General features: G+C 35.7%; 1 protein-coding gene across 1 annotated transcript in view; it reads right to left on the bottom strand.

Annotated features, from left to right (window-relative positions):
* Positions 1 to 25156, bottom strand: part of ADGRB3 (adhesion G protein-coupled receptor B3) — a 477442-nt gene that overhangs the window by 278699 nt on the left and 173587 nt on the right. The window contains exons 3-4 of the mRNA XM_026844073.1: positions 9881 to 9991; positions 4512 to 4673 (exon numbers count right to left, since the gene is read on the bottom strand). Coding sequence (XP_026699874.1) covers positions 4512 to 4673; positions 9881 to 9991 — 273 coding nt within the window. The remainder of the gene's footprint in view (positions 1 to 4511; positions 4674 to 9880; positions 9992 to 25156) is intronic.

The following is a 25156-nucleotide window of genomic DNA, read 5'->3' as shown; positions in this document are numbered from 1 at the left end:
CAGCAACTTTGAATACACCAAGCTGAGTGGTGTGGTTGACCACATCCTACAGTTGTGGGATGGGTTGACCTGGACAAGCTTGAGAAGTTGGCCCATGCAAACCTCATAAGGTTCATCAAGGCCAAGTGCAAGGTCCTGCAACTGGGTTGGAGCAATCACTGGTATTAATACAGGCTGGGGGATGAAGGGATTGAGAGCAGCCCTGTGGAGAAGGATGTGGGGGTACTGGAGGATGAAGAGCTGGACATGAGCCAGCAATGTGTGCTCACAGACCAAAAGGCCAACTGCATCCTGGGCTGCACCAAAAGAAGCACAGCCAGCAGGTCAAGGGAGGTGATTCTGCCCCTCAACTCCAGTGAGACCCCACCTGGAGTACTGTGTCCTGCTCTGAAGTCCTCAGCACAGGTAACACATAGACCTGTTAGAGTGGGTCCAGAGGAGGACCACAAAAATGATTAGAGGGATGGAACACCTCTCCTGTGATGACAGGTGAGAGAGTTGAGGTTGTTCAGCCTGGAGAAGTGAAGGTTTCAGGGAGAGCTTATAGTGGCCTTCCAGTACTTAAGGGGGCACTTATAAGAAAGACGGGGACAGACTTTTTAGTAGGCCCTGTTGTGACAGGAGAAGTATGGTTGTAAACTGAAAGACTGTACATTTGGACCGGATATAAAGAAAGTTTTTACAATGAGGATGGTAAACAATGAAACAGGTTGTCCACAGAGGTGGTAGGTGCCCCATCCCTGGAAACATTCAAGATCAGGTTGGACGGGGCTTTGAGCAATCTGATCAAGCTGAAGATGTCCTGGCTCACTGCAGGGGATTTGGACTAGATGGCCTTTAAACATCCCTTCCAGTCCAAATCATTCTATGATTCCATAGATTCCATAAGCATTCCATAAGCAGATGCTACATTAATGGAATTAAAAAAATTAAATTAGAGGGTTTGTATGCACAAATTTAAATTCACTTAAGTGCTATAGTTTCCTTTTGTATAGCTTAAATTGTCTTACTCTTCCTCTCAAGTGAAGGACTGAACTTCCAGAGCATAGTTTAGTAACAATGAAGCTATAATGATTTTGTTACTGTACCATGCAGGCATATATATCAAAATGTGCAACAGGAATATGGCTAAACTTCATTGATATAAGCCCTGAGGGGAAAAAAAAAAAAAAAAAAAAAAAAAGCAGTCTTAGCATATCACACCAGCCAAAATAGAGTTTTTGAGCATACAAATGTTTTAAATGATTTAGAGTATTCCTGCTCCTGACATGTCTTGCTCTAACCATAAGCCTGAAAATTAAGAGCTTCAGATAAATTTTGTGATAAAAGTTGTTAAATAAAATAGAAAAGGAGAAATAAAAACTAACTCAGATGATCTAAACTTCAAGGAAATGATCCTCTAAACTGAAGTGAATCAGTGGCACTGTAGGGTACTGGATCCTGAGATGTCCTTGCCCACAACCAGTAATGATGGTTACCTAAGCTATGTTTTGTTGCATACTATGCTGAACTTTTCTAGAAGGCTCTTGATTCCAAGACAGACTGAATTAGCTAACGGACTCCACACCTGAAGTTGTAGTGGTACAGAACAAATATAAATAAATTAAAAATTATGTGAATAATGATTCCTTCGATATTTTACTTGAATTATCTGGAGTACTATTTTGAAATTTAAAGTTTCATTTCAATGAATATATATATATATATTTATATGGTGTATCCCATTCTGAAAATTTTCCAGGACAGTGAGATCACAGAGAGATGTATTTCCTAACATCCCAGTGAGCATCTTAGACACTAAAGGTAGTATATGAAGGCAACAGATGGTAATACTCTGGAAGACTTGCAAGTATTTGCAAGTTTAGCAGGTTCCTTTGAAACCTGTGGATAGATGTTTGAAGTATAGTCCAGTAGGCCACACCTTTTTTTTTATTTTGAAGGGGCAATTTTTGATTAGGAGACATTATTATAGCTCTCAGAATGCCCTCCTCTTGCCTTTATTAATGATAAAAACATATAATGAATATGCCACAGTAGATTTTTTATTTGTGGGTTACAAGGAGAGACCACTGTAAAGTTTTTGTATGTTTATCACTTCTAGTTTATGCTCCACCATGTAAAATCTTGCTGTGACAACAGTCCTAAAGCTGTATGCAATGAGTGGTACAGGTTTGGGTACACAGGCCAGATCCCAGTTATATCTGCATATTGTTTGGATTGTTATGCCAAATCTGTGTTTTAATTATAGTAGTATAAAAATTGTGTATTTTGTTATGCCTTGACCAGGGATAATCCTGAACTATGCAACTCTCCGAGACAGGATATATAATATATTTAGGACAGATAATATTTAGGCTAATAGTTAAAGGGATGTTTGAAAAATTAATGGATCTGTGACTAGGAAAATACATTTCTAAATTGCTAATCTTGCACACTGCCACACAGTAGTGACCATGTAGCCAGAGACCAGCATAAGTTAATAAGGTTATTGTAATTATGTGAAACAACACGAAAGATTAAGCCCGGAAGACTAACTATTTAGAACAAGTAACTCAAGATACATAAAGATTATCAGAATCAACTCTGCTGATCTGAAAACGAAAATATCTTGGCACTATCACTCTTAGCCAGTGAGAATTGGTAGCCATTCCTCATACCAGGCATCTGGAAACAAAAGCTACACCCTGAATTGGGTTTTCATGTCTAAGGAAAGAGCCCCTTTGTGACCTGAGAAATATTGGGTGGTCTTTTTGTGAGAGCATTGTTTAGAAGTTTGCTAGACAATGTGATATTTAAGAATTAACTTTTTTTCCAGTTTGCTTTAACAGGAAATTAATTACCTTGGCTTTTACATTACATGGATTTTGTTTTGTTTTGTTTTGATATGAAAAGTTCTCATTCCTTACTGGAATGAAGATAAAATTCTGTAAAGTAGGTGATTTAGATGCCTTTCCTCTTCTTAGGTAGTACTAAATGACAAGGAAAGCAGGCAGAACTGCATGTCATAGTGAGTGCTGCACTGTGTGTTTTCATCTTCATACTTCATGCAGTTTCAAAGGAATCTTTAAATCTATGATTGTTTGGAACATTTGTTCTTTTCTTTTATAGTTCTCTTTTTATACTTCTTATTTTTGCACTATCAAGTCAAGAGTTCTTTTGCAATGTATCCCACCTCTGGCAGACATTACACTAGCCTCACCTTTTTAGAAATAGCTGCCATTTTTGTATGAAAACACTTCAAATGATTGAATTGAGCCCTGCCTGGAAATTTCCATATTAGAAATGTGAGAAAATCCCATGTGAATTTTACCTTAAGCACAGTAATAAGGCATTAGGTGCTGAGAGTGGTTCTTATTACAGTGATGGTTTATCTAGATGCAATCTTTTAAGTTGCTTTCCATTACAGAGGTTTCCTAAAGACCTTATAATGCTGATACACAAACCCCGATGGGATCACATAGGCACTTCCTGTGGGATATTTTTCAACACACAGTAACAACATGAAAGTCTGATTCTACATATTACTACTCATTGAGATAAAGTCCAGGGAATTCTCTGTATGACAGCTAGTTTACCTCAAAAATTAAGGGATCTTCCTCAGAAGCTGAAAATGGCTCACCACCTTCCTGGGATCAAACGTTACAAAGACCTGAGGAATTTGTGCATCTGAAGGGAGGCGTATAGGTTTTCTGCATTTACTTAATTAACGTAGTCACAAGGCATATGCCTTCCCTTTTCCTTCTCATCACAGATTAATCAGATCCACAGGTAAAGTTTAAAGAAATGAGATGTGCCCTTTCAGCAACTAACTTGAACACGACTGTCTCTTCTCCTTAGTGTGTAACTACTGCTTAACTCCAAGTGTGTCCAGATCTCTGAGACAAAAGGAGTAGGAAAACTGATGCAAGACACTGATGACCTTTAACTTGTGCCAAATGTAAGAGAATTACTTTTCGTCTGATCTTTCTTCCTTTGATGGGCAGCTGTTGCCCTTTCCTGTCAGAACAATGTTAAAGGAAAGTCCATGAAGACCTTACTGTTTAGAGAACATTGTCTGGCCCATTGCCTAGAAGACAGTATTCTAAATGGTGAAAAAATAGCAGTGTCGAATAATATATGTTAACTTAGCCCACCCTGTTTATCAGTCTCCGCTTCTTGATGTATTGGTGATCTGGATTTCTTCCTTAGTTTGTATTTTGTATTCATGCTATACCTTCTCTCTTCTGACTAAAAATCAGAGAATGTAGACTTTTTAAAAAATTCTGAAACTGTCAGAAAAAAAAGGATTCTTTTTTCCATACCTTGACTGTTCTGAAAGTAAAATCAACAATCCACATGACAAAATTTCACAGCTGAATAGAATTACACTTCTCTGCTCTAATTGAAATGTTCTTATGAAATTTGTTAATAATAATAAAAAATAATAAAAATAATAATAATATAGTTGCAAATTCTTATCATTATACAGTTCAAAAACATCCACAATTTTATTTATTGGCTGCTAACACTACCTGGACAGAGGGCAGTGTTATTGCAAACCCTTGATTCTCTTAAAGGGCCGCTGCAGTGTGTCCCGTAAGGTGATACACAAGTTCTGGTTCGCACCTGCGACCCTTGACCACAAGTAACTGAACACGTACTCCACTGCGCCCACTCTTCAACACCAGATTCACCTGTATTCAAGACAACAAACAAACATGAATATAGACATAAGTATTAATGAGATTTTTTTTTTTTTTTTTTTTTTTTTTTTTTTTTTTTTTTTTTTTGCAAAAGCTTGTTACTGTCTGCTCTTTTAAATCAAAGAAAAAAGTACCACACCAAAATAAGTATTTAAAAGTTCATGGAGTGAAGCAGCTGTGAAAATATGCAATGAATAGAAAATAAATACACCTACAATGTTGCAGTCACATAATGCCTGTCAGAGGGAAATACTTTAATCACTTAGTATCATTTACAACTTTATGAGAAGTACTGCCCTTCAACACTTGAGAAACAACACTGCCCTCAGGATGCTAAAAGAATTTAGACAACTCTTTTTATGTAATAGTAAAGGATTTATCTTTAATATTTATACTTATCACTCTAGAATGAAGGCTAGGTAATAGTTTAAGGAACTCTACCAAAGGGAATTAGGATTTTTAAAAAGACCCAAACCAACCCTCTAATTTCTTGTCTTTTCTTCAGTGGAGGAGAGTCATTTAGCATTTGAAAGATGTTCCCTGGCAAAGAGAAGCACTTTGCTTACCAAATTTTAATCTGAACGGTGGGATGGGAACTTCGGTTTGATCACTTACTGCACAGATCTACGCCTTGCTTTTGACCTAGAGGTGTGCTAAACTCTTGGATGTGCTAGATCTCATTACTGTGTATAGTTACATGTATTACAACATTTTTATTACATTATTACATGTTCAAAATTGTCAGATGTGATTTATTAATACCATACATTTGGATAGTGTAATTTTTTTATCACTGAGAGATACAACTTTTTTTTTTTTTTTTATTTTAAAGCAAGTAATGTGTAAAGTTTTCTTGCATGGATGTTCAGGAAAGAATGCTTAATTTAGGTTCCATGAACAGCCATACACCCTATTCTGGAATTCCTTTACCAAAGACATGTTCAGAAAACTGGATCCCCTGAGTATTCTCAGAATGCAAATGTAAAAATAATGTGAATATACCTCACTGAACATTGTGGATTTATGTTTACCTTCTTTCACTAAAAATCAGTATAAAAAGGCATGCTGAAGCCTCTATTACACCCTCTATTTTTAAACCTAAGTCCTTTTTGAAACAAATGGGATTTTCTGCTTTAAAACTAGTGGCATGATACAATCTTCAGTCTTTAATAGCTTGCTTAAAATTTAAGTTGTATCATATACTGAGTCTTCCAAAAGTTTTGATATTGGTTACAATCAAGGGAATGTCTGCAAACCAGGAAGACTCTGGTGTTATTTTCCAAGAATCCAGTAAATGACATACTATTTCTTCACACTGAGCTTTTGTAGCAAGCATCTGTCCAAGCTCTTTCTTTTTTGTTTCCAGAGGCCAGGCATGAAACCTTTGCAAAATGCTTGTCTCTGCTAGTCCTCTAGGAAGCAATTCTAAGGCTATTCAATGCTTTAAAAAAAATGTGCTTCTTATTCAGTAAGAAGACAGAATGCTTTATAATTAGCACACAAATCCCTCTGCTTTTCATGAAATTATATACAATTCTAACAATTTCTATGGACAAGGACAAATCGATGAGATTTTTTACATACAAATATTCACCAAAGTGATTTTTGTAGTCATTTTCTTTATCTGTTAGGTGATAAAAATGAGAAATTTAATCACTGATTATTGTTCTAATCATTTTTCTGATATGAATTTAGCATTTTGATTAGGTTGTTACATAGCTTGGGTTCAGGTTAGATGATATAATATGGCAAATATAGCTAATATGTAGGTAGACATGAACAATTATACAATACATACTGTAAGTCCTATGTACATGGTAAATATACCTGTATTACTATGGTTTTCTAGGCTAATATTTTTTGTCTTTTCCTATGTTTGAAGTTTGACTTTGCCTTTGTTTAAATGGTTTAGTTGAAAGGTCAAACAGCAGAAAAATCAAAGCTGTGTTTCTCAGGGTGTTTCTCATTATGTAAAACAGCCATATATACTCAGTGTAAATTATCCATTATCCAACACAGACATGGTGTCAATGCATAGCTAATAAAATACAGGAATGAAGTATTGAAATTTAAAGTTTTGGATATCTTAAAGTAATTAAAAGCTCCTCTTAACCCCTGGAATACAATGAAAAGTAGCAGTAACATGATACTGAGCAGTGTGATTGTATTGAATGAATTTTGAAAATATTATTGGAAGTTCTGAGCATATATGTACTGTCCATTTACAAAAGGCAGAATCTAGCAATATTCTTCAACGTATGTAAAGGATAGAAGGCTTAAACATTTGCTGGAACAAGATTCTCCATATCAACATGATGTACGGTGCAAAAAGAGTGAAATCAGAGAAAATAAAGGACAAATTTTTCTCACCAGCTGCTTTACTTCCTTTTGCACAACACATTATCGTTTTTTAGTAACTTTTAACTTTTCAGAGTATTTTGTACTGTTGTGAGTATGATTATTACTTATTTTTAAATATTTTAACATAGGGAACATCTTTACAGACATATAGCATAGGTAACTATTTATAATTTAAGCAAATAAAGACTTCTTTATTTCCTAGAATAAACCTAGATTGCCTACATATGCTGTAAATACATATTCTATTGTTCTCTTTATCTGTTTTCCATTTTTTCCTTTTCTGAACTGAACATTTCAAAAGGGCTACTTTTCATTTTCCTTCTAGTTTCCATTACTTGAGAACTCTTAAATTTTTATATCTATTGTATTAAACCTACAATCTAAAATTAACTATTGGCAATCTACCAAGCCTTATTCTCCGCTGTTGCTTGATATGTAAGAGGAAACATAACTTACTGTATGGAAGGCCTCATTGATTTGTGTAACACTTACCTGTATTATACTCTCTAAATCCCATAACACCTAAGGGAAGGATCAGTCCAAACATATAAAATGACAAATATAGGACAATAAATTATTCACAGAATATTATTTTTTAAAATAATATGTTTTACTGCCTCAGATCACTCACAAACAAACAGGAAAATGCATATTTTAATACCACATTTTAAAACTCTTCCATTCCCAGCAAAATTCTTTGGATTGTCCACTATTCTAACAGTATTAAATGCTTTTCACAATCTTTTATAGGACAATTCTCTACTCCTATCTCTCTTCCTTTTAAAACAATATAAACATTTTGTTGCAGTTTTACATCTGTTTTATTATTACACAAAAGAAAATATTAAACATGCTTAAAATATAAGAAACCTCATAAACTCAGTATCCATTTACTTTAAAGGCTATTAGAGTTCTTAGTACATGGGTAAATTCATGAGATAGGTATGTTAGAAAAAACCTTATGAATCAGTTTAAGAAGATATCACATTAATTATATTACAAGAAAATGGATGCATTAGAGGTGAAGAAAATATGCAATGATCACTACAAAGGAAAATCAAAATGAAGAGATGAAAATTAGTATGTCCAAAAAGAGCACAGTATTACTTAAAATGTGTTAATCTACAGTATGTAAAATATAGATTTCCTCAAAGTTGGACATGTAAATTTATATGCTCTGCTGATATATCTCACATGCTTTCAGAACAGGACCTCGAAAACCAAGCCTGTATGATTTTGAACGTTCATCTCCCACTCCACACACACAATCCATCAGAAGGTGCTGGTATAAATGCTGCATTTATAATGCAGTTCTCTAACACCCATAATAGATGCACTGCAATGCATGACTAAAAGTTATCAAATACAAGTTTTACCTGATAATACAAAAGTTTTAGGGATTTATATGAGGAAATAAAACAGATTCTCTTTTTTTTTTTTTTTTTTTTTTTTTTTTTTTTTTATTGTATGAATTCAAGAAGCAGCATAAAAGCAAAGGTGTTATTCTATGTAGTAAGCAACTAACACTCTAAGTCTGAGCTAGGTATGTAAGCAGTAAGTTCTACTTGCCTAAACAAAAACTGCATGGAGAGCAAGAGGGTTCTAGGCTCCCTTCTTCTGCTACATTTGCTTACAATAGTATCAACTGAGAGTTAGCCATAAAAGCAGTCCCACAGATTAATAGGAGGGAAACAGACTTTTCCCCCTTCTAAATTCTTTACCAAACAGATCTACACTGATTGGCTTATATATGTATTTAGATTACTTAATATACTGATTTCTGCAAATCTGTTAAGTAAAGCACCCTACTACTAAGTCAACATGCAATATAACTAGAAGCAATTATAGCTCTTTTACTAAAGTGAATATAAACTGGAAGCATTATATGTGACTGATGCAGGCATATCTTCTAGGTTAGTAACTATGGAATACAGAGTAAGTTGTTTCAAATCCATACAATAATTATGGGGCACAAGATTTTCAACACAGTAACTTACTGGAATGCAGTGTGTAGGGAACCATTGAAGAGATTTTACCAACAGATACACAGATCATTACTGATGTCAAAATGGGCAAAAGTTTTGGTATATGAGAACTTAATTCAACTCACCACTGAAATTTTATCATTTAACCTCAAAGGCAGCTGTGGTTACTGTTGGTAACTGTTGGTAAACAGGATTTTTATTTTTTTTTTTAAATTTCTTCAGGTCTAGGTTTGTAATATCATTTTGGTATCTTTATTTAAAGAAGATGAAGTTGCTCCAACAAAATTAGAGAGTATGCTTTAGATGAAAAACTGTTAGATAATTTGCACATCCAATTAAAAACTACTTATGGCCAATTTAATTTAGCAATTATGAATCTGGAAACTAGAGAATAGAGTGTTGTTCTGGGCCAAAGATAGGAAATGCTGAATGTATGCACATTAAAGTCATCCTACTAATTAATTAATTTGATAAACGCCTAAAGCTGGGATTAGACCTCAGTCTATTTATATAGAAATTCTGAAGCATGTTCTTAACATCTTTGGAAGAAAGTTAATATGTCACAGTCAGCTGTTCTGTGTTTTGTACATGTGAGACAGCTTTTACTAATAAAGAAATTCATGCTTACACTAAATGTTTCAGTATCCACATTCACAGTGCATGTTTTTGTATGATCTACCTAATTCTCAGCTACTTTATTTATGGACTTTAACTGGTGAAAAAAAAAATAAATGATTCAAAAAAAGTATCAGCTTAGAAAACTGACAAATATGCAGCAAAAGATTATGGAAACATGCAGTGGTTTTGCTAAAATTAACAACAGTAAATAGAAAAATGTAACTGATGTATTACCAGTTTGTGCCATAAATTTAGCAGCATCAGCTTGTTCCTGAGGGACCCTTTTCTCATGAACAGATCGAGGTCGCTGACTTTTAATTGTATGATCTCCCATCATTCCAAATTCTAAAGACAGAATAAAGGTTTATGAAAGCTTGTGTGTAGACATTTCTCAAAAGTCACATACTGTCTCATGCAATATGTTCCTAAACATACCTGGAAGTTGCTGGTAAGAGTCAGGCAAGTGATCATGGCAGTTAACATCAACTTAACTTTGCTACGCTCAGCTTTTAATAAATAAATACTTAAATTTGTGTCTGCTGCTTTTCAAACATGGTTTTATTGTATGAACCAACATTCAAGGTAGTGACACATACTATAAGCTGTATGACACAGAACAAAAACAATTATTCAAATGCAGACATTTTATTCCTGTATTTTGAATCAGTGCAATCCACACACCTGAAAATGTTTGACAGTGTTAGACATTGCTGTTTTATGGCAGAGCCTGCTGCTCCTCCAGAGGACTTCTATTTCTGCACTTGTCTTTCAGGCTAATGAAGCCTTCAACAGAGATAATGAGTCATCTTTGGGAATGGTGGCAATGCAAAATAATAATAAGTTAGCCAATGAACTGATTAATTTTTAGGCTGAATCCAGTAGAACAAGTGCTTGTGAACTGTTTCCTTTATGAAACCCCTGTTATAAACACTATAGGTTATATCTTGCCCTCAGTATTTAAAAAGTCCGCACTGATTTTAATAAGGAAATCTATGTAAAAAAACAATTACATAAAGGCCCAGAGTGTGGGAGACAGAAGTGTTTCATTTTTCATCCTATTACTGCTGTCATCTTCCCTCTCTGGTCCTAAGCAAAGCCCCTAGCCTTCTCACCTCAGACTCCATTTTTCCTTTCGTGATGAAATGTGGGGGGGTCCTTTGCACTTAGTGGGGGGGCTGCTGTGTCTTCAGAACAACTCCCTCTGGTCCTCCCAAGCACACACAGCTACCTGCACCTTGGTGCTAAATATTCAGTTTTTGTTGGGACTCTAATTTAGAAAGTGTGTGCTGGGAAACACGGGTTAACATTGAAGCTACTCCAACTACAACCACATGAAGTTTCTGATGAGGCAGAAGGTGTCTGAAGCACTAGGAATATAAACATTAAAAAAATACTTTTCTGCTGGATGGTTACCTTGCAAACACAAAATTCAAAATTCTCCCCAATTTGTAAAGTTATGAAGATAATAAAACTTACCTTCCTGCCTCAAAAGATGCAAAACATTATATGATGTAAATGCTACTAGTATTATTTGCAAACACATTGTTTTGATAAATCGTTGAAGTAAACATACTTAAATTTCTGTTTGGAGTAAAAAAAAAAAAAAAGCAAAGATATTTTTAAGGGGTCAATCAGCAGAGAGCTTTTTTTTTTTTTTTTCTTTCGCTCTTGTAAATTATTTATATATTTCTCCAAATTAGTGTTTCTTTTTTGTAAATATTCATTAACGGTACCATTTAAAATATAAATTTAATTATTCATTTGAGAACAGCAATGCAGTTTGCATGCTAAAGAGAATATTTGAAAATCTAATTAATAAAATATATTTTGAGAATTAAACATTCAACATTTTAAATATATCCCAGAAAGAGATATAAAAGATAATTACTATATACACATACATCCATATATGTAATGTATATACATGTATGTATGTGTATACATATGTGTTATGAATATATTTATTAAAAATACACCTCTTCTACAGCTCCTCTGATTTACGACAGCTTTTTATTCTGCGTGAAATCTCTTACTATAAGTTTTACAATCAATATTCTAATGCAAATTAAGATTAGAATGATATTCTTACAACTTTAACAAGGTGCAATACAGATGACCATTTAAACTGTAATTACCAACATGGTGAAAGACAAGAGACTTTACAGAGTTTTTCCCCTGAAGTGGCTGCAAAAGCAAGGCATGTTTGCTCTGAGTTTGCTGCCTGTGTGCTGCCTGCTCATTAGGCAGTGTACAGGATACGGCACCATTGTTGCAAAAGACTTAATTCTATATTTTAAGTTACAGAGTGCAATAATGGAAGACCTTTGCTGGAGGAAGGCTTTCCAGAGGCATACAGGGAGGTGGTGAACGCTCCAGTACCAGTCCTGCAACGTCCTGTGCTTGGGGAGGCACAAGCAAAGTCCTGCAGGACAGAGACCTCTGGTGAAGAGGCAGAGGAAAGTTTGGGAGATCAGTTTCCAGGGTTGTGGCTTATACCCAGTGTAGCTCCATTCACAGCAACGGAGGTACTCACGAGTATCACCAAGCAAATTAAACCACAAGTTGTTGATGTAAGATCTAATCATGCCTCAACTTTTTCGTTTTTTTGCACTTAGCAACAACACATTTTTAGTTTACACATTCAATTCACTTCAACTATTGGTGATGGTCTTTTGAGATGCACTTTTCAACTAATCTCCCTTTGATATATTAAGCATTTATATATATAAAAATAGATAAACATATTCTAAAGTTAATGTTTCATAACAAAGATAAAAATATTTCTTTATAAGTTTTGTTAAAAAAAAGAACTAGACTTATGCAGTGCTCTCATTTTCATATTCAGCTTAAGTGTTTAAACAAAAGCTGCATGAGAACAAAAGCTGTAACAGGAAATGCAGTGTACTGGCATGGGTGAGGACTTTTAAGGCCTCATTAAAATTCAGGCCTCATAAGAAAAGAAAAATAAGGGTCAAGTACATTTTCGTAATGGGATCAGAAGTTTCCAGTTTCTGTGTGCAAGTACAAACAGTGCTCTCAAAATTAACCTAAGCAGCTCAACAGCAGTGCATTTTTATGAAGCATTTTATAATAAAATATCTAACTTGACTGCCTTAGTTTACAATAAATGCTAAATAGAATAAAACTTTCCTCCATTTTCAGATCCTAGCTAAATAATGAATGCAGAAGATGAATTAGTTATGCATTTGTTTTCCCTCAGTACTTTAGAGAGGAGAAGTATTTAAAAGCTTTCTGGGGTGGGAAAGCGTTTCAACCAAAGTCAGCCTAAAGTATGATGAAGTGGCACAGTGTTTTCAAGAACCTGTTTGTGTGGGAAAGGTGATAGGAACCATCTTACTCTAGACAGTATCTGGCATAGATATCCTGTAAGGTCAAGTCAGCATGATTCAAGATCTGATGTCTGGAATATAATATTGAATGTTTGAATTGAGATTCTGAATAAAGAATTTTTTCTCATTCTCACTGTTCTTACCCAGTTCTTGCTGCTGAAAATAAGTTTTATAACCCAGAAAAAGGTATTTTTGCAGACATCATTTTCTGAACTGAATTTTTTGGCGATGCCTGACCTAATTTTCCCTTGGGGGAAACAGGACAGTTCTTGCCTCAAACACTGATATTAATCAGATTGTTTCATTAAATAAAGAGGGGCAATGAATCTTTTCAGCAGCAGATAGGTACATGGCCTGATCCCGAAATCACCAGTGTGACTAAGTTAAATCTGACAACATGAAAGGGTTTTAATGCTTTTTATTACATTGTTAATGCTATAATCTACCTGCATGAGAATAAAACTCGTAAAGAAATATCTCAAAATGTAAATAACAATAGCATTATGGAGAACTTTGAATGTATCATTTTAACCAGACCATGACTTATAACAGATCATAACATATTCCAAACATTTGTGGTAGAAAATCTGAGGTTTAGTTATCTGATAAAAGAATGTATCCTGCTGTCAGTGGTCCTTTGGTGGCTATGGAAGTACAATAGTTTCCTGCAATAGGCTGCATATTCTTTCTCTTCTCAGCTGTACACAATGGATCAATACCTGAAAGTATCTTATCAATGCATATATCTTAATATGGATGTGATTTATCATTTCATTTTACATATAATTCTGAAGCATGTAATATAGTTCCATGCCTTCTAGGAGTGAAAAAAAAAAATAACAATGATGTCTGAAATTCCAAAGTTTACAGTTGAGTATTATTTACAACAACTCTTATCTGTAGTCCCATTGGCTTTACCTTTAGTTTTATGTTATGTTATGGGAATTTTTATTCCTATTGAGTAACCTTTTTAGTTTTTAAAGGAGAATCTAAAATCTTGCGGCCAATGTAGGTGTACGTTTTTAGGAGAGAAGAGAGGTGCCATGTGCTCTCTGTAGGAACAAAGAAGAAAAAACATCTGTTAACAGTATAAAAATGCAAGGTAGGAAGACTGAGCAATACAAAAGAAAAATATCAGCTTTGCAAGGTTCTACTCACCAATGGTTAGTTTTTGCTCTTTGACAAGTGGAAAATCATTAAAGGTACATGTCAAACAGATTTTATGCCTAAGCTCTTTAATAGTATTTGTAAACCTGTTACATATATATCCTAGTCATCAGATGACATTATAAACCGTTGGCTTGGCTTTTATGGCTATTTTTATGTCACATTTCACAGGACCTTCACAGTAAATGTAAATGTATTGATCTGGTTATACCATCTACTATGAATTGTGCTATTAATGGCACAGAACACACTGGCGATAATAAAAAAAAGCCTTTTTCAGCATAGTAGTTGGTGACAACAGCATGAATGAACTGTTGAACTTAAAAAAAAAAAAGTGATTCTGAGACATTTAGGGTTACCCACTGAGGGTACATAAAATGTAAAGCAACCTCTGAGAGTTGCTTGTACTGAATTGTCTGGAAGGTGAGATGGTGAGCAGCTCCCTGAAGGCTGATCAGACCCTTAAAAGCAAAAAGTGGCAATCGATTCCCCAAAGTGACTGTTATTTTCTTCTCTCACCCACAGCACTCTGGCAGTGTACTTCATACTGTCCTACCCACTCCTGAACTGTAAATAGTCAAATGAGTGTTCTCAATTACTCTTGAGTATGGAATGAATATTAAAGGCCTTGCAGCCAGAACGTGCATTAATGCAAATTGTCTCACGTGCAGTAGCATGGCATCCTCTCTGTGCAAACACACAAATGTTCTTCTAAGAAATTATGCAAAACGTTTATGTAAGTCCCAGGAAAGGGGAAGTAGAGGGTGCAGAGAGGGAAAGGAAAAAAAAAGAGGGCTATAGAAATATATAACGAACCAGATTGTTTAATTTTTGGACTGAGCTATTAACTGATTTCAATATGATCTGATTAATTGCAGACTTCCAGGAAATTGAAAAATTTTCCTGCACATTTAACTTATTTGTAGCCCATTCTACAGTTTCTCCGACAAACATACTATTGCAATATGCAGCAGTAGGTTTCTTGTCACACTTGCTGCTGGTCAGTACAGTTTCTTCTGGTCACTAGATGGCGGAATGTGTGTTGACTTAGAAGCACAATTTTGCATAGAATTGAAAAGTCGGGACTTTCTGTTTCGTTTGCACTATAAAATTATCTCTCACATAATTAAAATAAAAAATCATTACATTCAAAGGATGGAGAGGTTTTGGGTTTTTTTTGTTTTGTTTTGTTTTTTGGGGTTTTTTTTGTTTTGTTTTTGGGGTTTTTTTTAATTTCCTCTTCTCTAGGGCTAGAGATAAAAAACAAAAACCAAAAGCAAAACAAAACACCCAAAGGAAATAAAACATGAACTGCAGTTGTTTTTCCCTTACAGTGAACCCTGTGACAAAAGAGAATAAAATCCCAGGAGCACTCCCTTCCCTGTCTCCAGCCCTGCCTCAGTGTAACAGGGCACCCAGACTCCACAAGGAAGTACTTGTTCTCAAAGGCTGCATTTGCAGGACACAGAGCTTCAGGGCACTGGTGAATTTAATCTCTCTGCAGTACAGATTTAAGCTACAGCTTTCTATGGGAACCCCTCAAAATGATATTTCCTCACCAGGCAGGCAGGTTGCCAAAATGGTTACATAGCTATTAGCTGAACTAGATTTCCATGGGAACCTCTTAGCGAATGTGGAAAACGTTCTTAAAACAGTCTTTGCCTACTTCCTACATAGATCCTGGTCCATAAAAAAGTCCTCTTTTGGCTCTCTAAAACAGTATAGAAGAGCTTTAACCAGTTTCGTACTGAATGGAATAATTTCTATCACTAGAGTGAATTAAGATCTGAACTGAGCTGTATTTATGAACACAGTGAGAAAGGTATCCTATTATTCATGAAAACATGGAGAGGATTTTAATAGTAGTGGAAATATGAAAGGTGATAGTATTTGTACTAAGGAAGTATTTTTTTTTTTATTATAAGACACTCTTCTGTTTTATCAAGTAAAAGAAAAAGATAGGTTAACATTTATAGGAAATTAGATAGAAGATTTCCTGTCTCTTGCACACAGAGATATACTCATACATATATGTATGCACTATTTCATCTTTTTAAAAGTTAGGGAAAATAATTATGCATTCTAAACAGTGAACATACTGTACATAGGTAATTAGTTTGTGTTTGTCTCTAGTGACATCCATTTGCTCCTAGGAAATAATGTTGGATTAATACTACTGCTGCCATTTTTACTGACATAAGAAATGAAATATTACTGAATTAGAATATAAATTATAGCACAAATTCTGATGACCTAGACTTTCTTGTGGCAATGCAATCTGCTGTCTCTCTGTGCATCCCTGCAGTGACTCCCTTGGCCAGCCATTATCTTTGGTGGCATCTGAACCTGTTTATTTGTGGTTACAGATTTAGGCTGTGAAAAATATCACAAAGATGTAATATTTATTCACTTTGCATGTGCACAGAATGTTGAAACTGTGCAAGCTCTATTACTTGCCTTCCTGGGACCAATTGCTCATCACCTTACACCTAGACAGGAGAAACTGAGCATGTGAATCTAGCTAAGTGACTCATATCTATTCAAAATGAATGTAAAATGTCACCACAGCAGGTAGTGTTTTCATATGAAATTTGCAGAATTATAACTATGCAAAGAGGAAAAGAAGGGGTGAATGAAAGCCCAAATTGCAGCTTTACTAATTTTTATCTACTAAATCTGACATCTTTATCATGGCCGGTATGCAGAAGTCGCTCTACAGTTCACATTTTTCCCATTCAAGTATTTTCCTAACAATCCATCCCAAAATGTTTGTATTCAAATTAAAATAATAAAACTGATCAAAGAAATTTACATTATGAAGTTTAACATTAAAATCCTCTAAATTCAGCAGTGTATTATTTTCTCATATTCCCTATTGTTCTCTCAAGAAATTAATGGATGTAATAAGACATTAAAGACTGAAAACAGAGGGGATTATCTTTATTTATTTTTTCTTTTTTAAATGAAGAATAATGCATTCCCTTGTAGTATTCTCATTTTAATGTTTCTGCTATTATAACTTATTCATGTGTATCCTTTCAAAATTTAAATCATAACATCATAATAATATTTTGATATCTTAATTGCATTTTTACATTTCATACTATTTTACTTCTGCATTAAATATTTTGCTTTTTTCTTGTATTTAATTAATTGAATTATTGACATGGTTACCCAGTGCAGTAGTTATTTCAGAATAATAACATTTTTATATAAACAGTCTCTTTTTACTGAATACTGCAGCAAGCTACCTACACATTACACACAGGCTAATATGTTCCTCTTTATTGCTCTATACATTTACAACTCAAGAGAAGATAACTGAGGATAAACTGTAATTTTCTAGTCTATTCTTGAATTCAGTAACTTCATTCTCTTTCTTTTCTGTTCTAGAAACACTGAAAAGTAAGTAATGGTAACTTTAGAAAGCAGGATTCACAAGGACATCTAGACTATTTCCTTGCCCTGGAACTATTTACCGCAGACATTCCTGCAGATGGTTGCCGAATCTTTTCTACATGATAGAAGTATTCATTAAACATTTGAGATGAGTTATCTATGAATTTATGATAGGGAAGTTTAGTGCCTGTGAAAGATTTTAAAGCTGTATGAAGAGAAAGAACAAGAACCATTGTTTTAAATAACAGCCACTGCAAACTACTCAGTGAGCAGAGTCAAACTGAGTGTGGGTTTTTTTTACAGTGGTAAAGCTAGATGAAGCTAAATAATATTGCAAGCCTTTTTAAGAGCATTTTCTTGTCCTTGTTTAAGTCTGCTAAATTATTTTTACAAAAGAATAATAAAAAATGGAGGAAGTGTCACTGGATGTGAATTTTGCACGTTACATGCTTATCATTTATCTGGCTGTTTGTATACAGACATCATGGGTAGCTGTTAAATTGTATGGGGAGGGGAGAGGAGGGGAGAGGAAGGGAGAGGAGGGGAGAGGAGGGGAGAGGAGGGGAGAGGAGGGGAGAGGAGGGGAGAGGAGGGGAGAGGAGAGGAGGGGAGAGGAGCTTTGGCTGCTGTAAACTGCCCTAGTTCCACCTAGACAGGCCAAATTTTGTCAGCTAAGGCTGTGGTCTAGACACCTGTTCCAAAGACCTACTCTGAGCTAAGAGGTTTATATAACCTGTTGACAAGGATGCATACCCTTTGTTAACCACCAATGGCAAGTTAACAACCACATGCATGCAATTTCAACATACTATTCCACCTGTTTCAGCCTGGGAGATGTGTGTATGGCACAGCCCCCTGACAGGTAGTGTTGCAATGGTTTCCAGAATGGACCTGGAACCTCTTAAAAGGTCTAAATGATTATGGTGACACCTATGCCCTTTACAAATATGACCCATAAATAACTCTTCTCTAGTCTGTGTAATTCTGTGATTTACCTTAATGGGAAGCATGACACAAATGAAAGGAAAATCAGCAATTCAAAATTTAAACCTCACAACCGATTTTCACAATAACTAAATCCTTCCTTCAGAAATACATGCGTGGGACTTTAAGTAGGAAAATTCATAAGAGATTTACCCAAAAACTATCAATCAAATTCACATGTATCTAGGTCCTTCAGGATTTTGAAAAAATCTATTAGATGTTTTCACTGGATTTAGTAAAAGCACACTTTTCTAGGTTGCTGAGATTTTCAGACTCAGCAATTAATTTATTGATTTTGAGGACCCAGATATCACACTGAGGCTAAAAAGCAGTGTTCGCCTTCACTCTTACTGCATAATCCAGATTTATAGAAAATATTTTAGCTCATATGTTAACACATGCTTCTCACCTCTGTGGCCCATAGTGTCAGAGAGGACCACGTGGTTGGCTTATTTGACAGGTGTTGCCCATTCTATGCCTCTATAAAAGCAAATTAACTGTTCAACTGCAGAGCTGAGCTACGTAATGCAGAGTTTGTCAACCACCTCTAAGGAAGTTCACCTTGAAGCCTGCATTAAAGAATAGCAAAGGTTCATGGTTTGTCTCTTACTTAAGACCAGATGAAATACCTAATTCCATCATATAAAAAATTTTAGCAGAAAAATTCACCTAAGGGTAGATGTAGTCAATGAGCATAATCTGTCTGATCACAATGTACTATTCTTAACTTAGGAACATCAGCACTTTATTGGGTTGAGAAAATGAATTCATTAGAATTAGTGAGACTATGATAATGATGCTCTACAGGTCTACAAAATACACACATTACTCTGAGGGCCACTGATATACCTTTTTTTTTTTTTTTCCCATATCCATAATTTTTAAAACGTTTTAAAATGCTGTTCTGTAGCTGTGACACTCAATCTCTGTGTTTGCTCAATCATAGCAAAGTGCCTCCTGGTCCAGTTTTCTGATTAAATTAGAAAGCAACAGAAAACACAGTCTAGTCAACATGACATTGATACTCTGGGAGAACGATGGGGATGACACTACTGAAGTGGTATCATCCTCAGAGGTGGAAGAGTATGCCTGCCTTACATCAATAAGCATCAAAGTATCTGATTTTAGTATCCTTATTGTTTCTGCATCCCTACATGATGTCAGACACTTGAATCACTTCTTCTAAAATTCTTATGCGTCTCCTGCAAATATTACTGCACCAATCTATACCTTTTGACCTCCAGAATGATTAACAGAAGTGTGCTCTATGGCAAATTGTGGCCGCTTCTCCTACAGATGTCAATAATAAGGATCATTAAAAAACATCTATTCCCTGATGGCTGTGCATACATCTCATGTAACTCATTTCAGCTTGTCAGCATATTATGATACAATGCAGTTACCTAAAATCTGTCTTAGTTCATCATGATCCATCATTTGAAGAAATGATGCCAATAGTCAACATATATGAATGTCTGGAGATTACAAGCAGGGGATTTTTCAGTGAAGATGATTAGTTCTGGAGTAAGAACTATAGTTTGCAATACTCATTAAGATGGGAACTCTGACTGTAACATGTAAATGCATTCTCAGAATGATCTATTGCTTATGGACATAGATAAACTGGTATGTCTTTCACTGAGAAGTGTACAGCTAGTGGTGTTTTACTTAGTGCAAACAGACTTTCTCTCAACAGCTGGAGACCTACAACTGGCATGTGTATCAGGGCTTTCTAAAACAGGCTTAAGACTGGAATCTCATTATGCTGCTCCTAACTACGAACCTCTTTTGAATTCTCTGCATAGTTACTTTCACATCTGCCCACAGATATACTATAAATCTCTCCCATTGCCCCTACTCTGCTGTCTAGAAAGGACTGGAAAAGAATCGGCTCGCTAGGTAGCTCAGTAAAATAGCTGCAAAAATCTCTTTTATACAAAGATATTTTCAAACAAAAAATTTCATTTGCTTCAAATTATGTTTTTGCCTCTTGTGTGTTGGCTCTCTGAACATATTCTAATGTTTTACTTCCCTGAAAGAAGCGTTCTCAAATACAGTCTACTGTGAGCATGTATAATGGAATATTTATGGTAAGCAACTTTTGAATCTCCTCACAAGAGACTTAATAGTATATATTTTGATTGTCCAATCGGGAATCATAATCAGAAATATAAATGCAGTATGTTTAGTCACAGCTAGCCAATATGCATTGTAAGCTGGAAATAAAAAACAGTGTGTATTGAGAAATAGAAGTGTTTGTGGGTGGAATTAATGCATTTTTTTTAGAACAGCTGAAATATTGGGGGAAAACAGACAGATTTTTGGGCACACAAGTCTTCAGCTCTGAAGTAGAAGCATCACACTTCAAAATTCCTAGGCATTTTATTTCTGACACTTACAAACGTGTCCTTGCTTATGTACTTAAGACTACTGTGGCTCTACCACTACAACAATGAACAGATTAGAGATATTTCACATTCAGTTCAGTGGTTAACAGATAACTTCAAAATGGAAATAAGGCAGATGACATTGTAAGTTCAGAAAATTCAAAAAAAACCCCACTGTTTATGTTGACTACATAAATTGTATAGTAGTAGTAATTGTATTGTATATTATTTGCTTAAGTCTAGTCATCAAGAGTGTGTTAAGTAGCCGGACAAGCTAATGTTGAAGCTCGCAAGGTATCAGTTCTCAGAAGACCACAGAAAAAGAATCCTAGCTTTAGACCTAATACAGAGACTACTCACTCTGTAGTGATCTTGTGGAATAATTTTTACATTTTCCAGGATATATTTAAGTTTGATTTATTTTATTTTATTTTTTTTAAAAAAAGGTTACTTCAACTTGGTATTGATTCACATCTCAGAGTAAGTAAAGTATTTCTAAGAACTGAAATCTTATTATTTTAGAAACAACTTTAGGCAAATACATACAATTAAGTTTTTTAAAAATCATTATTTGTTTGATATATAAGTAGCAAATTCCAATAAAATCTATTCAAGGAATTCTAGGTTTCAAAAGTAATGGTCCATTAGTTTTAATGAAGGTTTTGAAAGTGCTGCAGCAATGGGTTTGCAAAGCCTGACTGAACTGGAGTGCTCTGTGCCAGAACGGACTCTGGAGCCCTGAGGTAGTTATATCTCCAGTCAGAGCAGTTTATTTGCCAGGATAACTGCAGAACCCATTGATGCAAGACATGATTATACAAATGCCCACATGCTAACATATGTAAAACATCTCAAAAGGATAGTCTGGGTGCACAGGATCTATCTCTGGGAAAAGGGCTTGGTGCCACATGACAGCACATGTATAGCATTTAGGCCATAGAACAGATGTTCCCATTTCTTAATTTATATTTTTAAAAAATTATTACAAGTTCCCAAAAGACATGAAGAAGCAACTTTTTATGTAACAGATTCTGTCCAAAAATAAGTCATTAATGCTAATATACAACCCCCTATATTGGTAATCACAGTTAGCACTTACATATAATTTTGATCACTTTCTGTGGTGCATTTCAATTATTTTTTCCCACTATCAAAAGAACAGACAAGTCTCATCCTTGCTTATGTTGTGGTTTTAATACCAAACATCAGAGTAACATCACCCACAAATGACGACACTTTCACCTCCACCAGTGTAAACCAAAAGTCATGAAATAATGGAATTAACTGCTGTGTGAGCAGAATTGGCTCCAGGTGGATTAATTGCTGTGGTTGTGAGCAGCGCACAGGACTGACAGACCTAGAATAATAAATTTTCTAGCTCCTTTCTTTATGTTCTGTTTGACCATGTGGATTCTTATGCATATCAATACAATTTAATCCTTAAGATTATAGGAACAATTACAGCTAGTTAAAGTGTTATTTCACTAAATCCTTATTCATTATGAGGTCAGCCTGGATTTGCCTCTAAGTGGCAGTCTTTTAAAACGTAGTGACAATAAATTATTCCCAATATTAAAAATGGGACAGTACAATAATTCATGAGAAAAAGTGCCAGTAGAGAGATTGTCTTTTGTTGTTACTGTTACCCTCTGCTGTTCTCTTGTATTACCCCAAGGCCTATCATTGTTACTGGCAAGAAATGTTACAGTACATTGGGTACATACTAAACTGAAGTTAGGAATGTCAGCCACTACACCTTTGTTATGTTTCTGTGGTGGGACCTGGGCAGTTTACTAAAAAAGAAAGAATTGATTATCCTAGGCTGTATCAAAAGAAGCATGGCTAGCAGGTCAAGGGAGGTGATTCTCCCCCTCTGCCCTTGTGAAACCCCATCTGGAGTACTGTGTTCAGCTCTGGGGTCCTCAGTATAGGGGCACAGACCTGCTTGAGCAGATCCAGAGGAGGCCATGAAGATGACTGGGGAGCTGGAGTACCTCCCTATGAGGACAGGCTGAGAGAGTTGGGGTTGTTCAGCCTGGAGAAGAGAAGGCTCTGGGGAGATCTTATAGAGTCATTCCAGTACTTAAAGGCAGCCTGCAGGGAAGATGGGGAGGGACTCTTCATCAGGGAGTGTAGTGATAGGATGAGGGGTAATGGTTTTAAACTGAAAGAGGGTAGATTTAGATTAGATGTAAGGAATAAATTCTCCACTGTGAGGGTGGTGAGGCACTGGCACAGGTTTCCCAGAGAAGCTGTGGCTGCCCCCTCCCTGGCAGTGTCCAAGGCCAGGTTGGACGGGGCTTTGAGCAACCTGGGCTAGTGGGAGGTGTCCCTGCCCATGGCAGGGGGTTGGAACTAGGTGATCTTTAAGGTCGCTTCCAACCCAACCCATTCTATGATTAAAAATCATAAAATACTTGTGTAGAAAAATTATTATATGTGAACACTGGACTACTGGTGCTGTTCTAGACAAAGCCTGTAGCAGTCAAGAAATATAACAATATTAGTCTGAAAAGAAGGTGCTATTCAAAGCATATAAATAAGATGTAAATTGTTAGATAAAGTAATTCTTGCTAGCTGTAGAGATAATTCTTTGTGTGAGGGAGTCAAAACACAGCTTGGGGATTCTAAAGAAAAAGACTTAAAAATTGAGGATCTGAGAAAGAGCCTGCACAAACACTACTACTTCAAGGTGTAAGTTGTTGGGAGGGTGTTCCTTCTGGTTTCTCTCATGCCCTCTACAAGGAGTAGATCCTCTCACATAATTGGAAAACTTACAAAGTTACTTGTAGGACACAGAATTTGAAGTAGCAGAAAGGAGACTGCTGCAGGCTTCAGGGCACTAGGTAGAGCCGGGATCCTATGATTCTTAACTAAATAACATCTAAAAAAATTGTCAGCCTAGCAAACAAATGGAAAACAACCTTATCAAAAAAGGAAAACATCTCTTCACAAGGAAAGAAATCACTTATGCATACATGTCTGATCTGAGCCAATCTGGCTCTGCTCACTTCACTGTAGGAGGACTCTAGCTAGGGTTGAGGAAGACAGAGGGTAACTTAATCATCAGGGCTTCTATTTTCATTGGCTGTATCTGAACATAATTCAGAGCATCCTTAGGGTATATAAATTGAAGTACTTTTTTTAACTGCTCTACTCAACTAAAATTTTAGTATGTTTTATATATATATATATATAAAACATACTAAAATTTTAGTTGAGTAGAGCAGTTAAAAAAAGTACTTCAATTTATATACCCTAAGGATGCTCTGAATTATGTTCAGATACAGCCAATGAAAATAGAAGCCCTGATGATTAAGTTACCCTCTGTCTTCCTCAACCCTAGCTAGAGTCCTCCTACAGTGAAGTGAGCAGAGCCAGATTGGCTCAGATCAGACATGTATGCATAAGTGATTTCTTTCCTTGTGAAGAGATGTTTTCCTTTTTTGATAAGGTTGTTTTCCATTTGTTTGCTAGGCTGACAATTTTTTTAGATGTTATTTAGTTAAGAATCATAGGATCCCGGCTCTACCTAGTGCCCTGAAGCCTGCAGCAGTCTCCTTTCTGCTACTTCAAATTCTGTGTCCTACAAGTAACTTTGTAAGTTTTCCAATTATGTGAGAGGATCTACTCCTTGTAGAGGGCATGAGAGAAACCAGAAGGAACACCCTCCCAACAACTTACACCTTGAAGTAGTAGTGTTTGTGCAGGCTCTTTCTCAGATCCTCAATTTTTAAGTCTTTTTCTTTAGAATCCCCAAGCTGTGTTTTGACTCCCTCACACAAAGAATTATCTCTACAGCTAGCAAGAATTACTTTATCTAACAATTTACATCTTATTTATATGCTTTGAATAGCACCTTCTTTTCAGACTAATATTGTTATATTTCTTGACTGCTACAGGCTTTGTCTAGAACAGCACCAGTAGTCCAGTGTTCACATATAATAATTTTTCTACACAAGTATTTTATGATTTTTAATCATAGAATGGGTTGGGTTGGAAGCGACCTTAAAGATCACCTAGTTCCAACCCCCTGCCATGGGCAGGGACACCTCCCACTAGCCCAGGTTGCTCAAAGCCCCGTCCAACCTGGCCTTGGACACTGCCAGGGAGGGGGCAGCCACAGCTTCTCTGGGAAACCTGTGCCAGTGCCTCACCACCCTCACAGTGGAGAATTTATTCCTTACATCTAATCTAAATCTACCCTCTTTCAGTTTAAAACC

Source organism: Athene cunicularia (genome assembly GCF_003259725.1).
Source record: "Athene cunicularia isolate RWA chromosome 3 unlocalized genomic scaffold, athCun1 chr3_part1, whole genome shotgun sequence".
NCBI classification, from domain to species: Eukaryota; Metazoa; Chordata; class Aves; order Strigiformes; family Strigidae; genus Athene; species Athene cunicularia.
This window is presented reverse-complemented; position numbering and strand designations above follow the sequence as displayed.